Genomic DNA, 16,933 nt, shown 5'->3' with positions numbered 1-16,933 from the left:
ATCGCATCTGAAAATTGGAGTTTAGATCAAGCAACTCAGCTTGTTTCTGTTCATACCTCTTGGGGAAAAGCTTTGGACTCAGTGCTCCAACTAATTTTCCATTCAGTACTGCAGAGGAAATGACCAAACAGTTGGGAATGAGGAGAAATGATATTGAAAATCCAAATCTTCATGAGGAAATCCTTATGGGCTTTGCTTATAGGTGGTGAATATTTTTTCTCTTTGTAGTGGTCTACTTCAATTAAAAAAACCAATGGAGTTGAAGATATTCTTTGAATACATTAGGGCTTTGGAAAAGAGTACAAAGTTGACAATTTTTATGTGTTTTTAGATTACTAACATTTTGTTTTTGTCCTTAGTCTTTGAAAATAAACAGGTTTTTATGGCTAAACATTTACATAATAATATTCTATTGTTAATGGTGTTGGAAGAGGTGGGGAAGGAATTCGTTATAATTGACCAACACATTGTTTTTGTCACCAGTTTGTGAAAGAGAATTAGAAGAACAAACAGTCTAGAAGGTGCCCTTTTCTGAGTCAAGTGCCTAAGCTTTTGGACACTTTTTTCTGGTTGTCTTGTTCCTGTGCTAATAGCCTCTGTAGTTTAGTTTTTACAGCTGGTATTATCATAAGCTGCTTCAACAAAGTTCCCCAAGTACAGACGTATAAATAAGATGGTGGTGTTTTGCCTTTTCTCCGAACAGTACAGTACAACAGTCCCAGAGAACAGAGTAGCCTTGCTCCACAGATCACTTACCAACTTACCTTCTTTAGCTTACTATCTCTTTATCCCCAGCATGCGATCCTTATCTGTATGTTAGAAATTAATTCATCAGCACCACCTCCAAAGACACAGGGAAAAGAGTAAGTGGTGGGCAATTAATACCCTTTCAAGTATGTGATGCATAAGTTGGGCACATTACTTTCACTCAAGTTCACTTGGCAAGAAGAGGGTCATATCTAACTGTAAGAGAGTCTGTGAGAGGTAGTTTCTAGATGGAGAGTCATCTACCTTGCTACAAGTGGGGCTGGCATGGGGTTTACTGTGAAAAGGAAGAAGTGGAAAATGAATACTAATCACCTAATACTCATGGCTTTTAGTCATCTTGGCTACATAGAATATTAGAGAAGTCAAGGCTCAGCAGTGTGCTTCAAAACCATCATTATCTCCTTAACACTCAACCAAGATGCAGAAACTGAAAACTGCCAGCCTGAAAGCTAAGATCAATCCACTGTCTGAGATAATTCTACTCAAATCTGGCAGTATTTTAAAATCTTTAGGTCCACTAGCAGGGGTACTCTAGGAAGGGCATTGCTACTCTAAGATCAGTATTTTGGATTCATTCAGATTTCCCTGCTCCCCTGTTATGGTTCTAGCTGCTGTCTAAGGCTGCTTGAGATGTGCTAGAACATGGGACACATGTATCATGTGGAACTCATCTATATCACACTACCCTATCCAATCTGTAGTTATTGACCTTCTCTTCTCCAGTGACTGTGATAGGCACGGGGTCAGAGAGAAGTATGTTAACAAGATCAATAAGACATAGTTCTTGCCCTTGAGAGGCACATGGTCTGGCATTCTTTCCTTAAAAGATTTTGGTGTTTCTCCAAAAAATATGTTCTGATGCAACAAAGTTTTGGGAAACATCCAAGGACCCTACTACTACCACTGATCCATCATTAGCAATATCCCCTTTGCCCATAGATTCCACTCAAGGAAAAAACGAAACAAAGCAAAGCAAAACCTCTACAGTTGACCCAAGTCCAGCTCAGATCAGAGTCCCTGATGCCTCACAAATCCGTAGAAGCCTTAAAATTGACCCGACGGATTCCTGGCTCAGTTCCTTTTCTGTTGATTCCCTTTAAGATCTCAAATATCTGCTAGACTAGGCCACATAGATTATAATGGAGACAGTAACATCAGGGCTTAAAATGTGTGTGTTTTTTTTTTCCATGTTTGTCATTCAATTCCAACAAATAGTTTTTATTGAGGATCTCTTATAGAATAAAGCTCTTGCTCTTGTTCTCTCTCCCTCCAACCCCTTCCACCACACCTTGTAACATGTTTTCTTTGAAACAAAGGCATTGTCAAAAACAGTATTGCTGTGTCCCCCCTAGATTAATTTTTAAGAATCTGAATCTGAACAGGACCAGTCTCCCCGGCAGGAAGGGGATGAAGAAGTAGCCAAAGCATTCAGGGCCATCATGAAATATTCATATTTATTGAAAGCCATCTATGGACAAGGCTGTATGGGGTGGATAGGATGATAAATAAGAAGCTACCTAAGACCTCTTTCCATAGAACTCACATTCTGGAGACAGATAGTAATTCATCCATGTCACGCATTCATGTTCATACAGGCAGAGTAGGGCCTGTAGGTGGGGTGGTTCTAAGTAGAGGACTCAGGATAGACAGAGCCCAGTGGTCCGTATCCAGTGGGACCAAGCTGGATGTACAGAAGAGAGTGAAGGAGCGAGAGGTGTAAAATGAGGGATGTGAAAAGAGAAACGGTCGTGCTAGACCATCTCCAAGATTTGGGTCTTCAGAACAGGGGTAAGCCTTGCAAGATTTCAAATAGCAACTGGCACAATCTGGAGATCTTAAGTACTCAATTAGCATTTATGGATGACTATTGGATGACTGAATTGCTCTGTATGTAAATCTTGTTATTAAATCAGAGTAAAACGCGATTGGATAGGAAAAATTTGGCTTTTTCTCTGAAAGCCGTAAAAAAATAGAAATAATATTTCACAATTTTTACATAAAAATTTAAACTGTTTACTCTTTGTAGCAAATTTGGAATCCCAGAAGTGATTTGCCCAAGGCCATATAGTAAGTTGGTGGCTGATTCAGTTCTGCTCCATGAGTGAAACTGATCTCTTTCTTACCCCTTTCCTGTTTCTCACTCCTGCTGAAGCTTTGCAGATAAAGGAGTCAAATTACTCTCTAGCCGTCATCAGAGGAGTTCAAAATGTGAGAGCTTTAATTGCAGTCATCTCCTTGGTTCAGTTTGGTCTGAAGGATTTCCAGCATTGCCACCGCACCATCACTCTGCTGGCTTCCAGGAGAATGCAGTCATGTCTTGCTGATCTTTAAGTTCCCGGTTTCTGAAATAGTGCAGGGCAGTGGACAATTGGAAGCCAGGACTGTTAAATTAGCATCGATAGTATCAGCTAGATGATATATAGGCCATAGGGAGAACACCAGCTGTTCTCCCTGGTTCATTTTGCAGAATGAAAAATAAAGTTGCACAGTATTAATGAAAATTGTGGCTGTATGGAATGTTTTTGCCAGAGATTGGCACTTTTTTTAACAGAAATTTCAGAAAGTGAGAGATTTCTGAGTAATATGTCAATCACAAAGCGGGATCTGTCATTTTTTGGCAAGTTGAATAGGCCATGGGAATTTTTTACCTTACCTATACTCACTTTTATGAATTATGAAGACTTATTTTTTTCCTGGAGCCATCAAGAACAGCAGAGAGGAGGGGAACTAGTCCATATATTTATTCTTCTTTGAGTGGCTCTGGGGTTTTCTGTTTCTGCATCTTTCTCTCTCCCTCCTTCTCTGTTGTTTGTTTTTTTTTTTTTCCTTCAAAGATTTATTTATTTATTTATACAAGCACTGGGTATAGTCAGAAGCATGGGAGGGTGAGAGAATTCACCAGAGCCAGAGTGGGGAGCAGAGCAGGCAGAAAGACCGAAGTACACTGCTGAGGGGAACAGCGGGCGGCAGGAGAGGTCTGCACGCCATGCGGGACCCTCCTCCAGTGGCCGGGGAGCAGTCGGGGATCGAACCGGCGCTGCAGAGGCTGCGGGCAGCTTCGCAACCCAGCGCTCAACCACTGCACCACCAGGGAGGCCCCTTCTCTGTTTTTCTCTGCCTTTCTGTGTCCTTGGTAAAAACACATAGTGTATATCATAGGATTGTCATGGAGTCATCTTCTTGGCAATGTTTGTGACAGGTTGAGATTGTCCAGGAGTGACTGGTGGGACAATGGAGTTTAGAATTCTGGTTGCTCAAGAAGCCAGGCTCCTGGGAAGGCTGGTGTGAGAGTACTGGGTACCCTGGGTTGCACAAGGAGTCTCGGAGCAGAGTCCAGCAGGGTAGCTGAAGGGTTGAGGCCTTGTCAGGCCAAGAAGACTGGACTGTACAAGCCAGCTTCAGCATAAGGAGCCATCAGCCCTGACAGATGAAACAGGCCGGCAGTCGGAAGGAGACTGGCATGGCGTTAAGTAGGGCAACAGGAGGCAGCCTGATGGTCTCAGTTCTATTGGCTAAGCCCAGGGATGTAGGTGGGGATCGTGAAGATCAGGCCAGCCTCAGGGGCAAGAAATAGGGATTCCACTCCAGAGGCAAAGGCATCAGGGTTTCTGGCCAGAGCTCAAAGATAAGAAGCTGCCTAAGCTTATGCAGAGTTTGTGCCAGGCACTGCTCTGAGCCCTTTCTTACACAAGGCTTTTCATCTTCACAGTAGTCTGGGATAATCCCCATTTTGTAAATGAGGAAATGGAGGCACAGTGGCAAGTGGCACAGCAGAGAGATGTGGGCAGTCTGGCTCCAGAGTCCCTGTTCCATAGTCTTTCTGCCCCACGGCACTGGGGACTACCATTCACACAACTCGCAGTGTGTGGGGGCCCTTGGAGCTGGCTGATGTAGGCGGCCCTGATTCCATACTACTTTCATTAAAATAAAACAAAGGAAAAAAGACTGATTCTTTCCTCTTCCCTGCTATGTGCTAGGCATATATTAACTCATTAAATCCCGAGCTATTATTATCTCTATGTTACAGATGAGGCCCAGGGAGACTCCAGGACACGACTGCCTAGGTAGTGAGGTCTAGATTCAAACTTGGAGGACTCTTAAAAAGGACATAAATTGTGATGTTTTGTTTTCATTTCTTTGTCTGCCCTGCCGGTACCACCTAGCTGAAGCACGTTAGGGAGGAATATTATTAATATTTGCAATTCCACACAGATTTCTAGAGACAAAGGAGTGGATTATTAGTACTTGCGGAGCAGAAGAAGGAAAAACTAATTTAGCGCACTGTGGTCACTTAGTAAAACTTAAAAACAAAGAGCACAATAATTCGCAGGGCTGGATAGGCAAGCAGAGCTCTTGGACTTCTATGCGGCCCAGCCAACCGGCAAAAAAGACTTGGCTTTGCTGAGTCCACACACTGTTCCTTGGTCTCTTTCCTGACCTCTCAGAGTCTGCTGAGGAACACATAACTCCCTGACTTGGAACAGTTAAATTCCAGAGAAATCTAGATGGAAAATCAGATCGCAAACTTTCCCTCTGTTTCCAAATCTTTACCAGTTGTCTCGATCATGAAAACTCAGAACTAATCAGCTTACTCTGGCTTTTTTCTCCCTCTTTTCCCTTTCCAAACAAATGGAAGAGAGAAATGCTTATCCTTTCTATTCCACTGCCAGTTCCATAGATTTGCTGTACCACAAAACCCAGGGGGTTGGGTATAGGGATCCAGGTAAGGTGAAGGAACTCCATGTTCCTAAGATTGAAGCAAACAATATTTAACTAAAAGTAATGTTCTCTGGTGATACAGAAAAGAGCTTTTTGGATTAGTTGAGGACCCTACTATTGCCTCCATCAAATGGAACTCAGCAGAGTCATTTGTCAAATTGTAAGGACAGTCTTCCCACTAAGAATCATGGAACTTACACAGACATTGTCATACAGACCATGCTTTTACACAGGACCTCTTACTTTGAACTGTTGATACTAATGAGCGATGACTTGAAGGGAAATGGGTCAGAAACACATTGAGCAAAAAAACCTCAGAATGCGAGGCAGCCTTTTTGGGGTCATATTGTTTTGGAGGCTACTCACTGATGAGAGATGGATCAGTCACTGGGCAACACCAACATGAGATGAGCCCCAAGGTTTTCAGACTTGTTTTCATTGTAGCCTGAGGTAGGAGAAATAGACTGGGTGTGGGGGTAGTTTGTCTTTCATCCTCTTAACCAATCACTTAACTGGAGAACTTCAAAAACAAGAGGGTGCCAGTCCCTTAGCTGCTTTTCATCTCTTGCTGCAGTGAGGTATGAGATCCTTGAAATTTGGTCCTGGGAATTTGGACCTGCTAGAATTCCAAAGCCTGGGGATTTGAGGTGATCAGAAACAGGAACACCGTGCTCCCAGGGACCTCCCACTTCTTCTCAGCCAGCATTCGGGTCAGAGAAGCAATCTTGGGATAGAAACGGTAAGTTCCAAGTTCCTCTTGGACTTCTGAGTATATAGCTCCTCAGAGTTCCTTGGGAATTCCTAATTGGGTCCTTCCTAGGACTCCTCTGCAACTCTGGGGTCAGCCTGTCTATTGGGTTGAAACTTCTAGGTGACTTGTAGGTGCCGTGCTTTTTCTGTGTAGATGCAAACGCTAGGGGCAGATTCCACAATCTATTAGTTGATTTTTAGTTGTTAGCTTGTGGGTGACCAAATGACTTGTGATTAAGCAATTTTTGGAGTGAAAGGAGTGGGAAAAAATAGCGATTTTCCCACCAAAGTGACCTCCTTTGGTTTTACCTAATTCCTCTTGGGAACATGTCAGCTGGCCCTTATCCCTTTTTTTAAAAATCCCCACAGGGCACTGAGGTGATGGTGCATGTGTGCATTGGTGAAGGAAATTCTATGGGGGAAGCAAACATTGTTAAAAAATGGACAATGATGTAAAAAAATATACATTAAAAAATAAAAATTTATCACTGAAAAAAAGATGGGAGTGGGGAAGGGACACTCAAGTATTTAGGAAATTATTGCTTTGAATAAAATAATTGAACCTTTCTGAATATTAAAATAAGGGCAATGTGAGGTGACCTTTGGGGTTCTCTCACCTCTAACAATTTGTGATTCTGAGTCCTGCATTTTTCTAACTTCCTGGGAAGCTGGCAGAACCAACCTGCCCCACTTTACATTTATCTTAGTCCTTAAAGGGTGTAGGTGTCCAGACTGCTGTGTTTGATCCATTGCCTCTTTCCTGACTTCCCTTCCAGGCAGACTTGTGTACTACATGCATTAGTGTATCCCAGATGAGCCCTTGATCTTTAAAAACTTCCTTTAGGCCCTTACATTAGCTGTAGGGAGCACTCTGAGACTTGGAGATGCAGGCAAGGAACCGAGCCATGTGTTGTTTTCTCAGTAGGGAATAATCTTTCCCATCTTGGTGAATTATGAAAATGGAGGCCTGTCTGCACCCCTCCACACCCAATTTAGATTCACATCTAAAGATATTCAGGCACCATCTATACTCTCAACTGACATGGTAAAGTAAGGAAATGACCTGGAAAACTTATGGAGAAAGAACGACCCTCTTGCCCCAATTTTCTGTCTGGCTAAAAATTCCATATGACTATAGTTATAGAGTTAATTAAAATAACAGAGACTGATGCTTACATTTAAGGCTATAATCCTTGGATCCAGTCCTGCGGCTTTATGGAGGGAAAGGTGAAGTTATTCTGGGAAGTGACTTGCTTGGGGTACAGGGTTTTCGACACGTAGAACTGGCACTGGGTTTCTTCCCATGGAATCCCACCAATTATACCCTTTTCTGCTTCCCTTTTCCCTCTGTGTAGGCCTGGGCTGACATCCTTTAGGAAGCCTATGTTTTGGGGCTCTGAAGGACAGATGAGTTCTCTTGCGATCTTTTATATTTGAAAGTGACCAAGTGTTGGGGCTGTTTGCAAATGGTTCAACTGTGATGGGGAAACATTGATGAATCAGCACAGACCTGGAAATTCTGAACTCCCCTCAGCAGTTATAGCACTTGTGTTGCCTCTTGTGAATCAGGATTATTCCTTTATGAGCTATGCGTTTCAGAGATACTGGCTAGAAGAACAGGTCTCATTTCCTCGGGCCAGCCATTACTGAGCTCCCAAGAACTGCAGCCAGTGCTTTCTGACTGATAAAACAGGGTTGTCATTGGAGAGCATTTATGTTGCACGTTAGATACGCAAAGTGCTTTCTCTGAGTTCTTTCTTACCTCGGTTTGGCACGTGAAGAAACTAAAGATCCTAGATGTGGTGACTGGTCCAGTCTTCCAACCAATTAGTGGTGAAGCTAATACTGGACTCCGAATCTCAGAGTTTCTGGGTCATTGCCTACCCCAGTGAGTCATGGCACTTCTGGATTGTGTTCTTTGCCCCTCACCAACTCCATTTTCCAAATTTAGCTGGCTTCTTTTTGAGTGAACTGTAGCGCTCTCCAGTTTCAAAGCTGCTGTATCTTATTGGTTGACCAGGAAGCTGTAAGTATCTAGGTAAGCTCGGTGCTAGGTCAAACCGAGTTGCAGTGTGGTGGGAGAAGGGGAAGGGAAAAGAACAGTGCTGTTTTAGAAATATTTAAGTTTGGGTTTTGGAGAAAGATCAACTCCATTTTTAGACTATGAAAGCACTAAGTATCGGAAAGGAGATGAAGGATTTAAGTTAAGACATTGTCACATAAAAATCATGCTAAAAAGATACTTAAAATTTTGCATCTAAATAAAGGCTTTTTGGATTTTGTTTCAAACTTCATTAGCTGGGTAAAAGAGGTATTTTCCTGCCAGTGAGCTAGAGAGACTTCAGTGAGAATTCTGAAAACTTTCACGGTAGAAATTCCCACAAGAAATCTTACAGCTGTTTATTCATTTTTCCTTTACCTTGTTAAAAAAAATTAAATGACTTATTTCCTGTTTGGCTTAAATTACATCTGTGAAGTACAGATGCTGGGTAGAGATTAGTATCTGTCCACCTGTCTTTATCACTGTACTCTGGAAATAAAATTTCTCCTCTGCTCCTCCACCCTCCCCCAAATTGTAAATTTAATTAAGGAGATGAGCAGTTGTGTTTAGAGTACCCAATAGTCTGCCTTTACAAACATTCCAAGCAGCCTTTTAGATATTGATGAGTGTTTATTGCAGCACTGTACAATATAGGCGAAACAGGAAGCAGCTCTTTGCGGGGTAGGATGCTCCGAGTCACCCTCCACTCTCCCAGGGAACGCTCTTCAGCTGACTGAAGCAGGGGAGCCGAGCCAATCAGAGGCCGCTTTCCTAGCTCAGTCACCAGTCTGTGGTTGAGGAAGGGTTTTGCTTTTTTATGCTCTGTATGGGGAAGGCAGATAAAATGCCAGGTCTGGACTGTCTCTGGGGATAACCTTACCCTATGTGATGTGAATGAATAGAATCTTGCCTGGTAAATCCACAAGAAAAGATAAGGCAGGCGCAGTTCTTTCAAACAGGCCTTTTCTATCTTTTAGCTCTAGCTGTGGCTTCAGTACCAATTTTGTTTTTGCCTTGAAAGAGGTGCTCTGGATTATCAGACCTCCATGTATGACAATTTGTACCTGCATGGAATTGAAGACTCGGAGGCTGTAAGTATTTTCATAGATAGCTGATTCCCTCTCCCCTCCTCTTCCTCCTCCCACTACCACCCCCCCCCCACCCCCATCCCTCCTTATTTCTTAGGCAACGCAGGGAACATGGAGCAGAAAGCCAACATCATTCGGGGCTTTCTGGCTGCTGTGAAAATGTTCTCTGTATCCTCAGAGTTAATGGAAATTATTCTTTATTGTGTAATTTCTTGTCAAGTGAAAAAGAAATTAAGGTGATAGCAGAGGCACCTAAGAGTGTAGGCTGCTCAGATTTATGTATTACTCGATCCACGTTTGATCTCACAAGGGGTAACTGCTCCTTGTAGACTGGCTTAAACTATGCAGAAAGTGCCTGTGTTTTCCAGTAGCAGGGTTTATAGAAAAGGCTCATTCATTATATAATACACATTGTTTATTGAACTAGCATGAATGGAAGTTCCTCAGCTGTAGCTGTATTATGTGCTTTCTGGCCAAACAAGAGGTACACATCTTTTGCTTCTTTGTTAAGGAAATCAGGTGCAAAGGTTGTGGGCATCTAACACCCATGCAGAGGAAGTGGGTAGTGTTCTTATACTCTACCCTGGAAGACAGAGGTAGGTTCACCTGTTTTGGTTAGAAAACTAGACTCTTTTTCCCTCCATAGGTCAGATTCATGCAGTCTATTAAAATCAGGATCGACGTGGTTTTCTGACATCTCTAAAGTCATGCCATCAGAATGCTAGCTTTTGCATATAGGGTAAACTGTCTACTGATTTTTTTTTTTTTTTTGCTGTTGCTGGTGGTACTTCTCTATTTTTCATCAATTATATGGAAACCTTACAAGGTAGAATGATCAGGGGTGGCCAAGGGGACCTGCTGTGCAAAGTCTGAATTTTAGACAAGTGCAATGCCATACATGTTGCTACATTTGAAATATGAATGTGTTATATAAGGTTCTCTGGCTAAACCACCAAATAAACAGATTATAACAAAAAAAAACCCCTATGGTATACGTCAGTGCAGACGTATGTATCAAATGATGTGCTATCCGTGAAAGATAGAAGTCCTCTGTTCTGATAAGGCATTCCATTTTTCCTTCCTGTCTGTGTGTTAGCTCTAACTCTAACTCTGTTTCCACAAAGTCTCTCTGTGTGTTGCCCAACGTGCTCGTAAATTATCAGACTGTCAGTTTACTGCAAGGGACTGTGGTCTGAAACATTGGTGGCCGAAATAGAGAAGGTCCACACTTGCCAGTGGTGTGGGAGAATGGACAATGCAACTCTAGGAGGTCAGTCACCCAGCTACTCTGCTGTGTTCCTCAGGAGGCCTGATTAGTCCTCATACACCTCTCTCCACACTCAGTTATGAAACATGTGATGCCTTATTCAATTGTAGCTTTATTTTCAATGCTTGATTTTAAACTTGGGTACTGAATTGCTCCTAATTGGAGTTTCTTCAGAATAGCCAGTTATTTTCGAATCTGGCTGCTGTGAACAGTCGGTCAGGAACTAGTGTATCCAGCACTTTGTTTTCCAGAACTGTGTACCTTTTAGATGCTCTGTTTCAGGGGGAGCCATTGTAAGTATGAGACATTTCTCCTCCTTTGCTCCAGCCTCCCAGGACGGCTGAGTGTTTCTGTAGGGTGGGACATGGAGAGTGCAGTGACTTTACTCGGTGGCGGTAGTTGATGGTGGGTAGTGTAGGTACTGCAGTGCCGTGCTCCTGGTGACTCAGTGGTGGCCAGCAGGCTGAGCTGCTCTGGAGTGTGTACATCTGCCGAGGCAAGGAAGGTGGGCCACCCAGGAATGAAGAAGGGCCTCTGGTCAGTCCTCGTTGGAAAGTACAGAGGGGTGGGATCAAAAGGTGTCACATAAACCAGAGGGGAAGACAGAGGTGTTCGGAGGGGTGAACTGACTCTGAATGCTCATTTGAGTTTGTTTGTTTTTATAAGGAAGAATAATGTGATGTGTTACCCAAGATGGTGTGAACAAAGCTTCAAGCCAATGGAGAAGACTAGGCCTAAATAGCTGACCCGGTGAAGTGAAAAATAAAGCCACACCTGGAGTGCCACATCCTCAGCAGTCTTTCTCAGTGCCAATGCATTTATGGCTGTAAGTGTGGGGGTTTGCCCAGATTGAAGCAAAGCTCTCGAACAGGTCTGGTGGATAGGCATGGAGAGGCTTTTCTCAGATGGCCAGCTGCAGTTTGAGCACATACAGGCACTAAAAGCTGAGTACGGCACTTCTTTTGGGGGGTTGGGGAGCCACCGCCTATGTCCTGCCACTCTGTGCTGTTGAAATGTCTTTGTGGGGTTTAACATGTGATGAGTGATTCTATTCAATGTGATCACACCGTAAGTCTGTAATAAGATCATCTTATTCTGACTGAGAATAAAGCGATTTACATGCTGTCAGTACCCCACACTGTTAGAGAGATTTTGGTACTGTGATGGGTGATTTTTCTTAAGAGTCTGGTCCAGAGGTTGATATTACATTTCCAGAACCCTGGATTTTACTTATAATCTCTGTATTTCACATAATATATATTAAGAGAAAGGAACAAGATACAAACTGGAGCACATTTGAATCTAGACTTTTTAGATTCTTTGAATTCTACATAGCCTTTTTGGACAAGTCATTAACTTCTGCTCTGATTTCTAAGAGGGTAGTTAAGTGTCAGCATCATCCAGAATTACAAGGAAGTGCAGAAGATCCTTCAGTGCCCTGCAGCCAGACTCTGCATAGGAACTTGAGATTTCACGCTGCATGGCACGGTAGTCCTCTTGTTACACTGACATGGATAATGGAGTGTATGCTCCTGGATGAGTCTATATGTAGACCAGGCAGTTGCGTTACATATTCTCTGTTTGCTTCTGTGAGGGTAGTTCAGTCTACTTTAACTGCCCTCCCTGGTCTCAACACAGGAATTAGTGGCCAGGATGCTTTTCACTGACTGAGCCCCCAATACACACTATGTATTTTTAAGTTCATTAACAATAGATTTTGATAGATGTCCTACTTGGTTTGCATGTTTTATAAATGGATTCATTGTGTATTTTGATGTTTGTGGAATCATAGAAATAGATTCTTTTCTCATTCAGCAAGTTTATTACACAGAAGAGTGTTTTTATAGGGATACATGTAAAGCTGATAAGTAGGAAGAGTTACCTAAAGTTCACACCCAGATATAATGGCTGATAACATATTGTTACCTATCCTTTCAGACGATCAATGCACATCTCAGTAAATATGTCATTCTAAACCTGCTACTGTGCTTTGCATCCTAGTCTGTGAAATGCTGTTCTTACTTGATAAAATACTGAGCACACTAGGACTAGAAGTGGCCTATACTGGAGGTGCTTTGTAAGATTTAAAGCTCCAATGTGTACCTCCTAGGATTTTGAGCAATTTAAATGAAATACTGAATCTTAGAGTATTTTGTAAAGCCAGGGTTAGCTGCACACAGAATTAATATTTGATTTCTCTGACACAGTTGCTTCCATTGGAAAATGCTTGAATTCTAAAGCATTTAGAGAGAGAGTGACCTGATATTTTGCAATGAAAAAAGATAATAATCAGGTCATAATTCAAGAAAATATATTCTTTTAAGTGTTTCTCAATAGTAGAATGGAGCCATAGTATATTTATTAATATGGTTAGAAATCTTATGTACATAAAGTAAGGGAAGGTAACATTTACAAATTATGTGTATGTATCATCTGTATGTATCTAAAGAACATATTTAAATATATATGTACCTATACATTTTTATGAGGACAACTATATGTAATTATTTAAACCATGTATGTTTACCTAAATGTTTGTGCTTCCATGCCCATGCCACACTGTACACCCTCATTCATTCACACACGTTCATGTGTAGACACGCTGCATGCTTGGCTAGTTGATGGTTAATACTAAGAGGGTGATTTCTGCCTTAGAGCTTTTGGAGAAGGAAAATTAACTGCTTTTGATACGTAGGAAGATACCTAAGTGGATTGAAAGGAAGTGTATCCACAAAAGAATAAAAACAATTGCTACTTTCAATGATAAAATAAAGTTTTTTTTTTTTAAAATATGAAGCCATGTCCTTGTGCTTGCTAGGGGAGAGGATAAACTGCAAACAGAAGGCTTTGTGTGTTCAGGAACCTTCAGAAGAACTCGCTAAGGATATTAAGGAGTAGGCTTCTCTTGGAAACAAGATCGATGGTCTTTTTTGGTTTGGTAGATTGGAGAATCCCTTTTGGGGTCAGAGAGTCTTTCTGGCTTATTTCTAGAGAATGAGACTATTCTGTAAGAGAATCCATGGTATGGATGTTGGCATCACTGGTCACTGGTCAGAGAGGAAAACGAAATGGAACTCACGGTATGCGTGAGTTGATTTGAGAAAATCAACTTGTTTTACTCAGCTCAGCGATTTTGGTGTTTGTCCAGAATCTGTTTTAGGGAAATGATAGAAATTTCTCTTCAATCAATTCTTCACAGTAAGTGTTTTCTAAAACATAATGAAATGAGTTGTAGATTTCTTAAATCTATCATAATCCATGAATTTGCTTCTGCAAGGTCATCAATACTGCTGCTTTCTTGCAAATTTTCCATTTTCGAATGACAGAGGGAAATATTAGGATCAACTCTTATTACCTTTCCCCAGGGATTCTGTATCTCCTTTCCAGCTGGTGGTGTTTTTAGATTATGATGAGTTAATCAGGTTTTAGAAGATGGTCCTGTGACTTCACATGTACTCACCAAACATCATTTTATTGGGTAGTAGTAGATGTTCTGTAGGAAGGTCTGTAATATCTATGGGAAAAAACATGCTTTTAGGGTGAAGGTGGGGAGGCATCCCATTGCCATTGACTTTCTGTGTTCAACTTGGACCTTATTTCTGTGTAGCTAGTTCTCATCATTTTATTCACTATCTCCCTTTAATATCCTTTGCCTAAGTAAATGAAGCCGCCTGAGGAGGACAAGAAGAAATTACTGGACTACTTCTCATTTCCCATTCTCTCTTTTCCCTCACCCACTAAGTCTTTAAAATAGTCATCTAGTTACAAGCTCAGGTATCCATGAAGCTAAGTAAAAAATGAAACCTAGAAAGGTTTGTAGATACAGACTGTATTCTGATCTAAATCAGGCTGGTTGAGATGCCTTTAGTGTGTTTGCCTCAGGCCATGTGGACAGTAAACACAGCAACTACTCTAGATTGTAGCCCAGGACTTGAGTACATGCATGTGTCTTTGTGAGGACAGGACAGTAGTAGGCCACTGTTAAGTGAGCAAACTTAAGGGACCTGGCAGTTCATATAAAGTAATGGCAAGCAGATTGGGGGTTAGAAATTTGTATGCCTTGGATTTTGATGTTTTAAGACTCTGAAGAGTGTGGGTCTGAAGGAAAACTGCTGCCATTTTTACTTAGTATTTAGTGGTTTGCCAAAGGGAAGATGGTCTAGTGACATCACATGAGAGCTTTTGAGATTAAATAGCCAATAATTGTTTTCATGCTATATTGACGTATTCATTTATAACATAAATGTGCAGTTTTAGTAAATAATTTCTTCTCAAATGGTGCCATAACATGATTACTTCCTACATCCTTTTTTTCCCTTTTGTGTCTGTTCTCAGAAATATTGAAAAGTGTTACATTTAAAACAGGATATTTTGAAGTTGCTTTAGTCTTTTTGTTCAGGGGAATTGATGTAAGGAATGCATCATATGTGAATGTGGGCAACTGTCAGTTATTCAGAGCTTGATTACGTAGTTTGTAAATAACTTAGCTCACGTATCTTGCCTTTTTTTACTCCTATTACTCTTTAATCTCTCTTCTTTTTAGCTTGAGAAACATATAACATAAAGAGAATCTGGTCTTCATTGTAATTCTATTAGCAGATCTATTGAAAAGTTCGGTAAGTGGTTAGTTATTAAAAGTGTTTCTCAATCTTTTTTAACCTCCATAAAACTATTAAAGATTTAATCTTCTACTGAGCATATCTATCAGAGAAATGTCAAGTTTACTTTTGTACTTTGTATTATGAAACAGTGATGCAGTGTGTAAGTGTCATGATTAAAAATCAAGACTCACTGCAAAGATTACCAGTGAATTTCTAATTGTACACTTCCTAGTGTGTCATTTGGATACATTTCTTAAACTCCCTATGCTTTAGTGTCTGTGAAATAACAAAGGAAAGTACCTCTTGGGTAATTTTAAATATTAAGTAAGTTAATATGTCTAAAGCCCTTTAAAACATGTTTTCTGCTATTATTAATACTATTCTTCATTTTATGATTATACTTGCGGTTTTGAGGACTGAACCTCTCCCTTCCTCTGCAGGTGTTGATCTCCCCACCAGACCCTTTGATTTATTTTAAGAGTACTTGCATGTTTTTCGACTGGGATTTTCAAAAGTGTTGTGGTTGTTGACATGTAAAAGAATGCACTATTCTCTTAAGGTCTTATGATTAGGATGTTTTGTTTTATTTCAGAAAAGGGGTAGTAGAGTGTAATGAGAAGAACACTAGGACTTAAAAGTCTTGGTCTTTGCCATTTATTAACAGTAACCTTTAATTTAAATCTTTTAATTGTGTGAATCCTCAGTTTCCTTCTATAAAACTAAGAAGTTTGACTAGATCACTTCTAAAGTTTCTCCACATCCAAAATTTTGTTCTATTTGCCAATAAATAATTTCTTCAGTTGAGATACAAATGCCACCATATGCCATTGGCATCGTGAAATGATCAGTTACTGTGGTGTTTTGTGCATAATGGATAAGGTGTTGAATATTAAGTCTGGATATCTGGCCTTTTCAGAATCTTAGGAGGAAGGTGCGTGGATGCATGTCTTTGAGGGGACTATATGTTTGAAAAGGGAGACGTTTTATTTAAGATTTTTTTAACTCTAAAAGCCAAAAAGGGTTCTTGTCTATTGCTCATTTGCTTGCCAATACCCACAGTGCACTTCCAGCCCACAGCAATTTGAGCTGCAAACACTAGAGTCACAGCTCTAAAAAAAAAAAAAATTGAAAGCAAAAAGCATTCTGAGAGGTAAGCTTCTCTTAACTCTTTCTGATGATTAAGTAGAGATATTTCTGCTTTAAATGATCTCTCTTCCCTTCATGACTAAGAGTGAGGACAAAAAACAGTGTGAATAATTGTTCTATGGTTGTTGTGATGCCTAATCATCAAGAACATTTATTACTTAATGGTTTCTTGCTTTATAGAACTTTCTTTATTATCATTTTTTTCCTTTGGAATGTACTAGAGCAATAATAAATCAATAAGAAACCCCCAGGAATATAGTAAATTCTAGGAGATATTCATTACTTTTTAAAAAGTTATTCTTTACTTTTTACTCCTTTCAAAAGGAGTTATATCTATGCATATTATATTTATATTATATGGATTAAATTGATAAGGTAGGGAAGCACAGAACACTTCTTAATTATCACAATGTACAGGGCCCTTTGTGAAACTCTGGGATAATGTAGAATAGAGTAAGGAATCAGACCACACAGATCAAAGAAGTTTAAAAACAAATTTGATTTAAAAAGAAAAGACCACTTGATAGTCACATGTTATTATTAGCTAACTGGA

The 16,933-nt window shown here is 40.6% G+C and overlaps 1 protein-coding gene across 2 annotated transcripts in view; it reads left to right on the top strand.

Annotated features, from left to right (window-relative positions):
* The window catches only part of CACNB4 (calcium voltage-gated channel auxiliary subunit beta 4), a gene marked incomplete at both ends in the record, with an annotated part of 227,641 nt that overhangs the window by 102,564 nt on the left and 108,144 nt on the right, over positions 1–16,933 (top strand). Inside the window, one exon of one of the 2 annotated variants that reach the window (XM_084237968.1) lies at positions 9,325–9,369. The exons of the other annotated variant lie outside the window; for it this stretch is intronic. Coding sequence (XP_084094094.1) covers positions 9,325–9,369 — 45 coding nt within the window. Of the gene's footprint in view, positions 1–9,324; positions 9,370–16,933 lie in introns of those variants that run through there. 2 annotated transcript variants of the gene reach the window in all.

This window comes from Talpa europaea, assembly GCF_964194135.1.
Source record: "Talpa europaea genome assembly, chromosome: 1".
NCBI classification, from domain to species: domain Eukaryota; kingdom Metazoa; phylum Chordata; class Mammalia; order Eulipotyphla; family Talpidae; genus Talpa; species Talpa europaea.
This window is presented reverse-complemented; position numbering and strand designations above follow the sequence as displayed.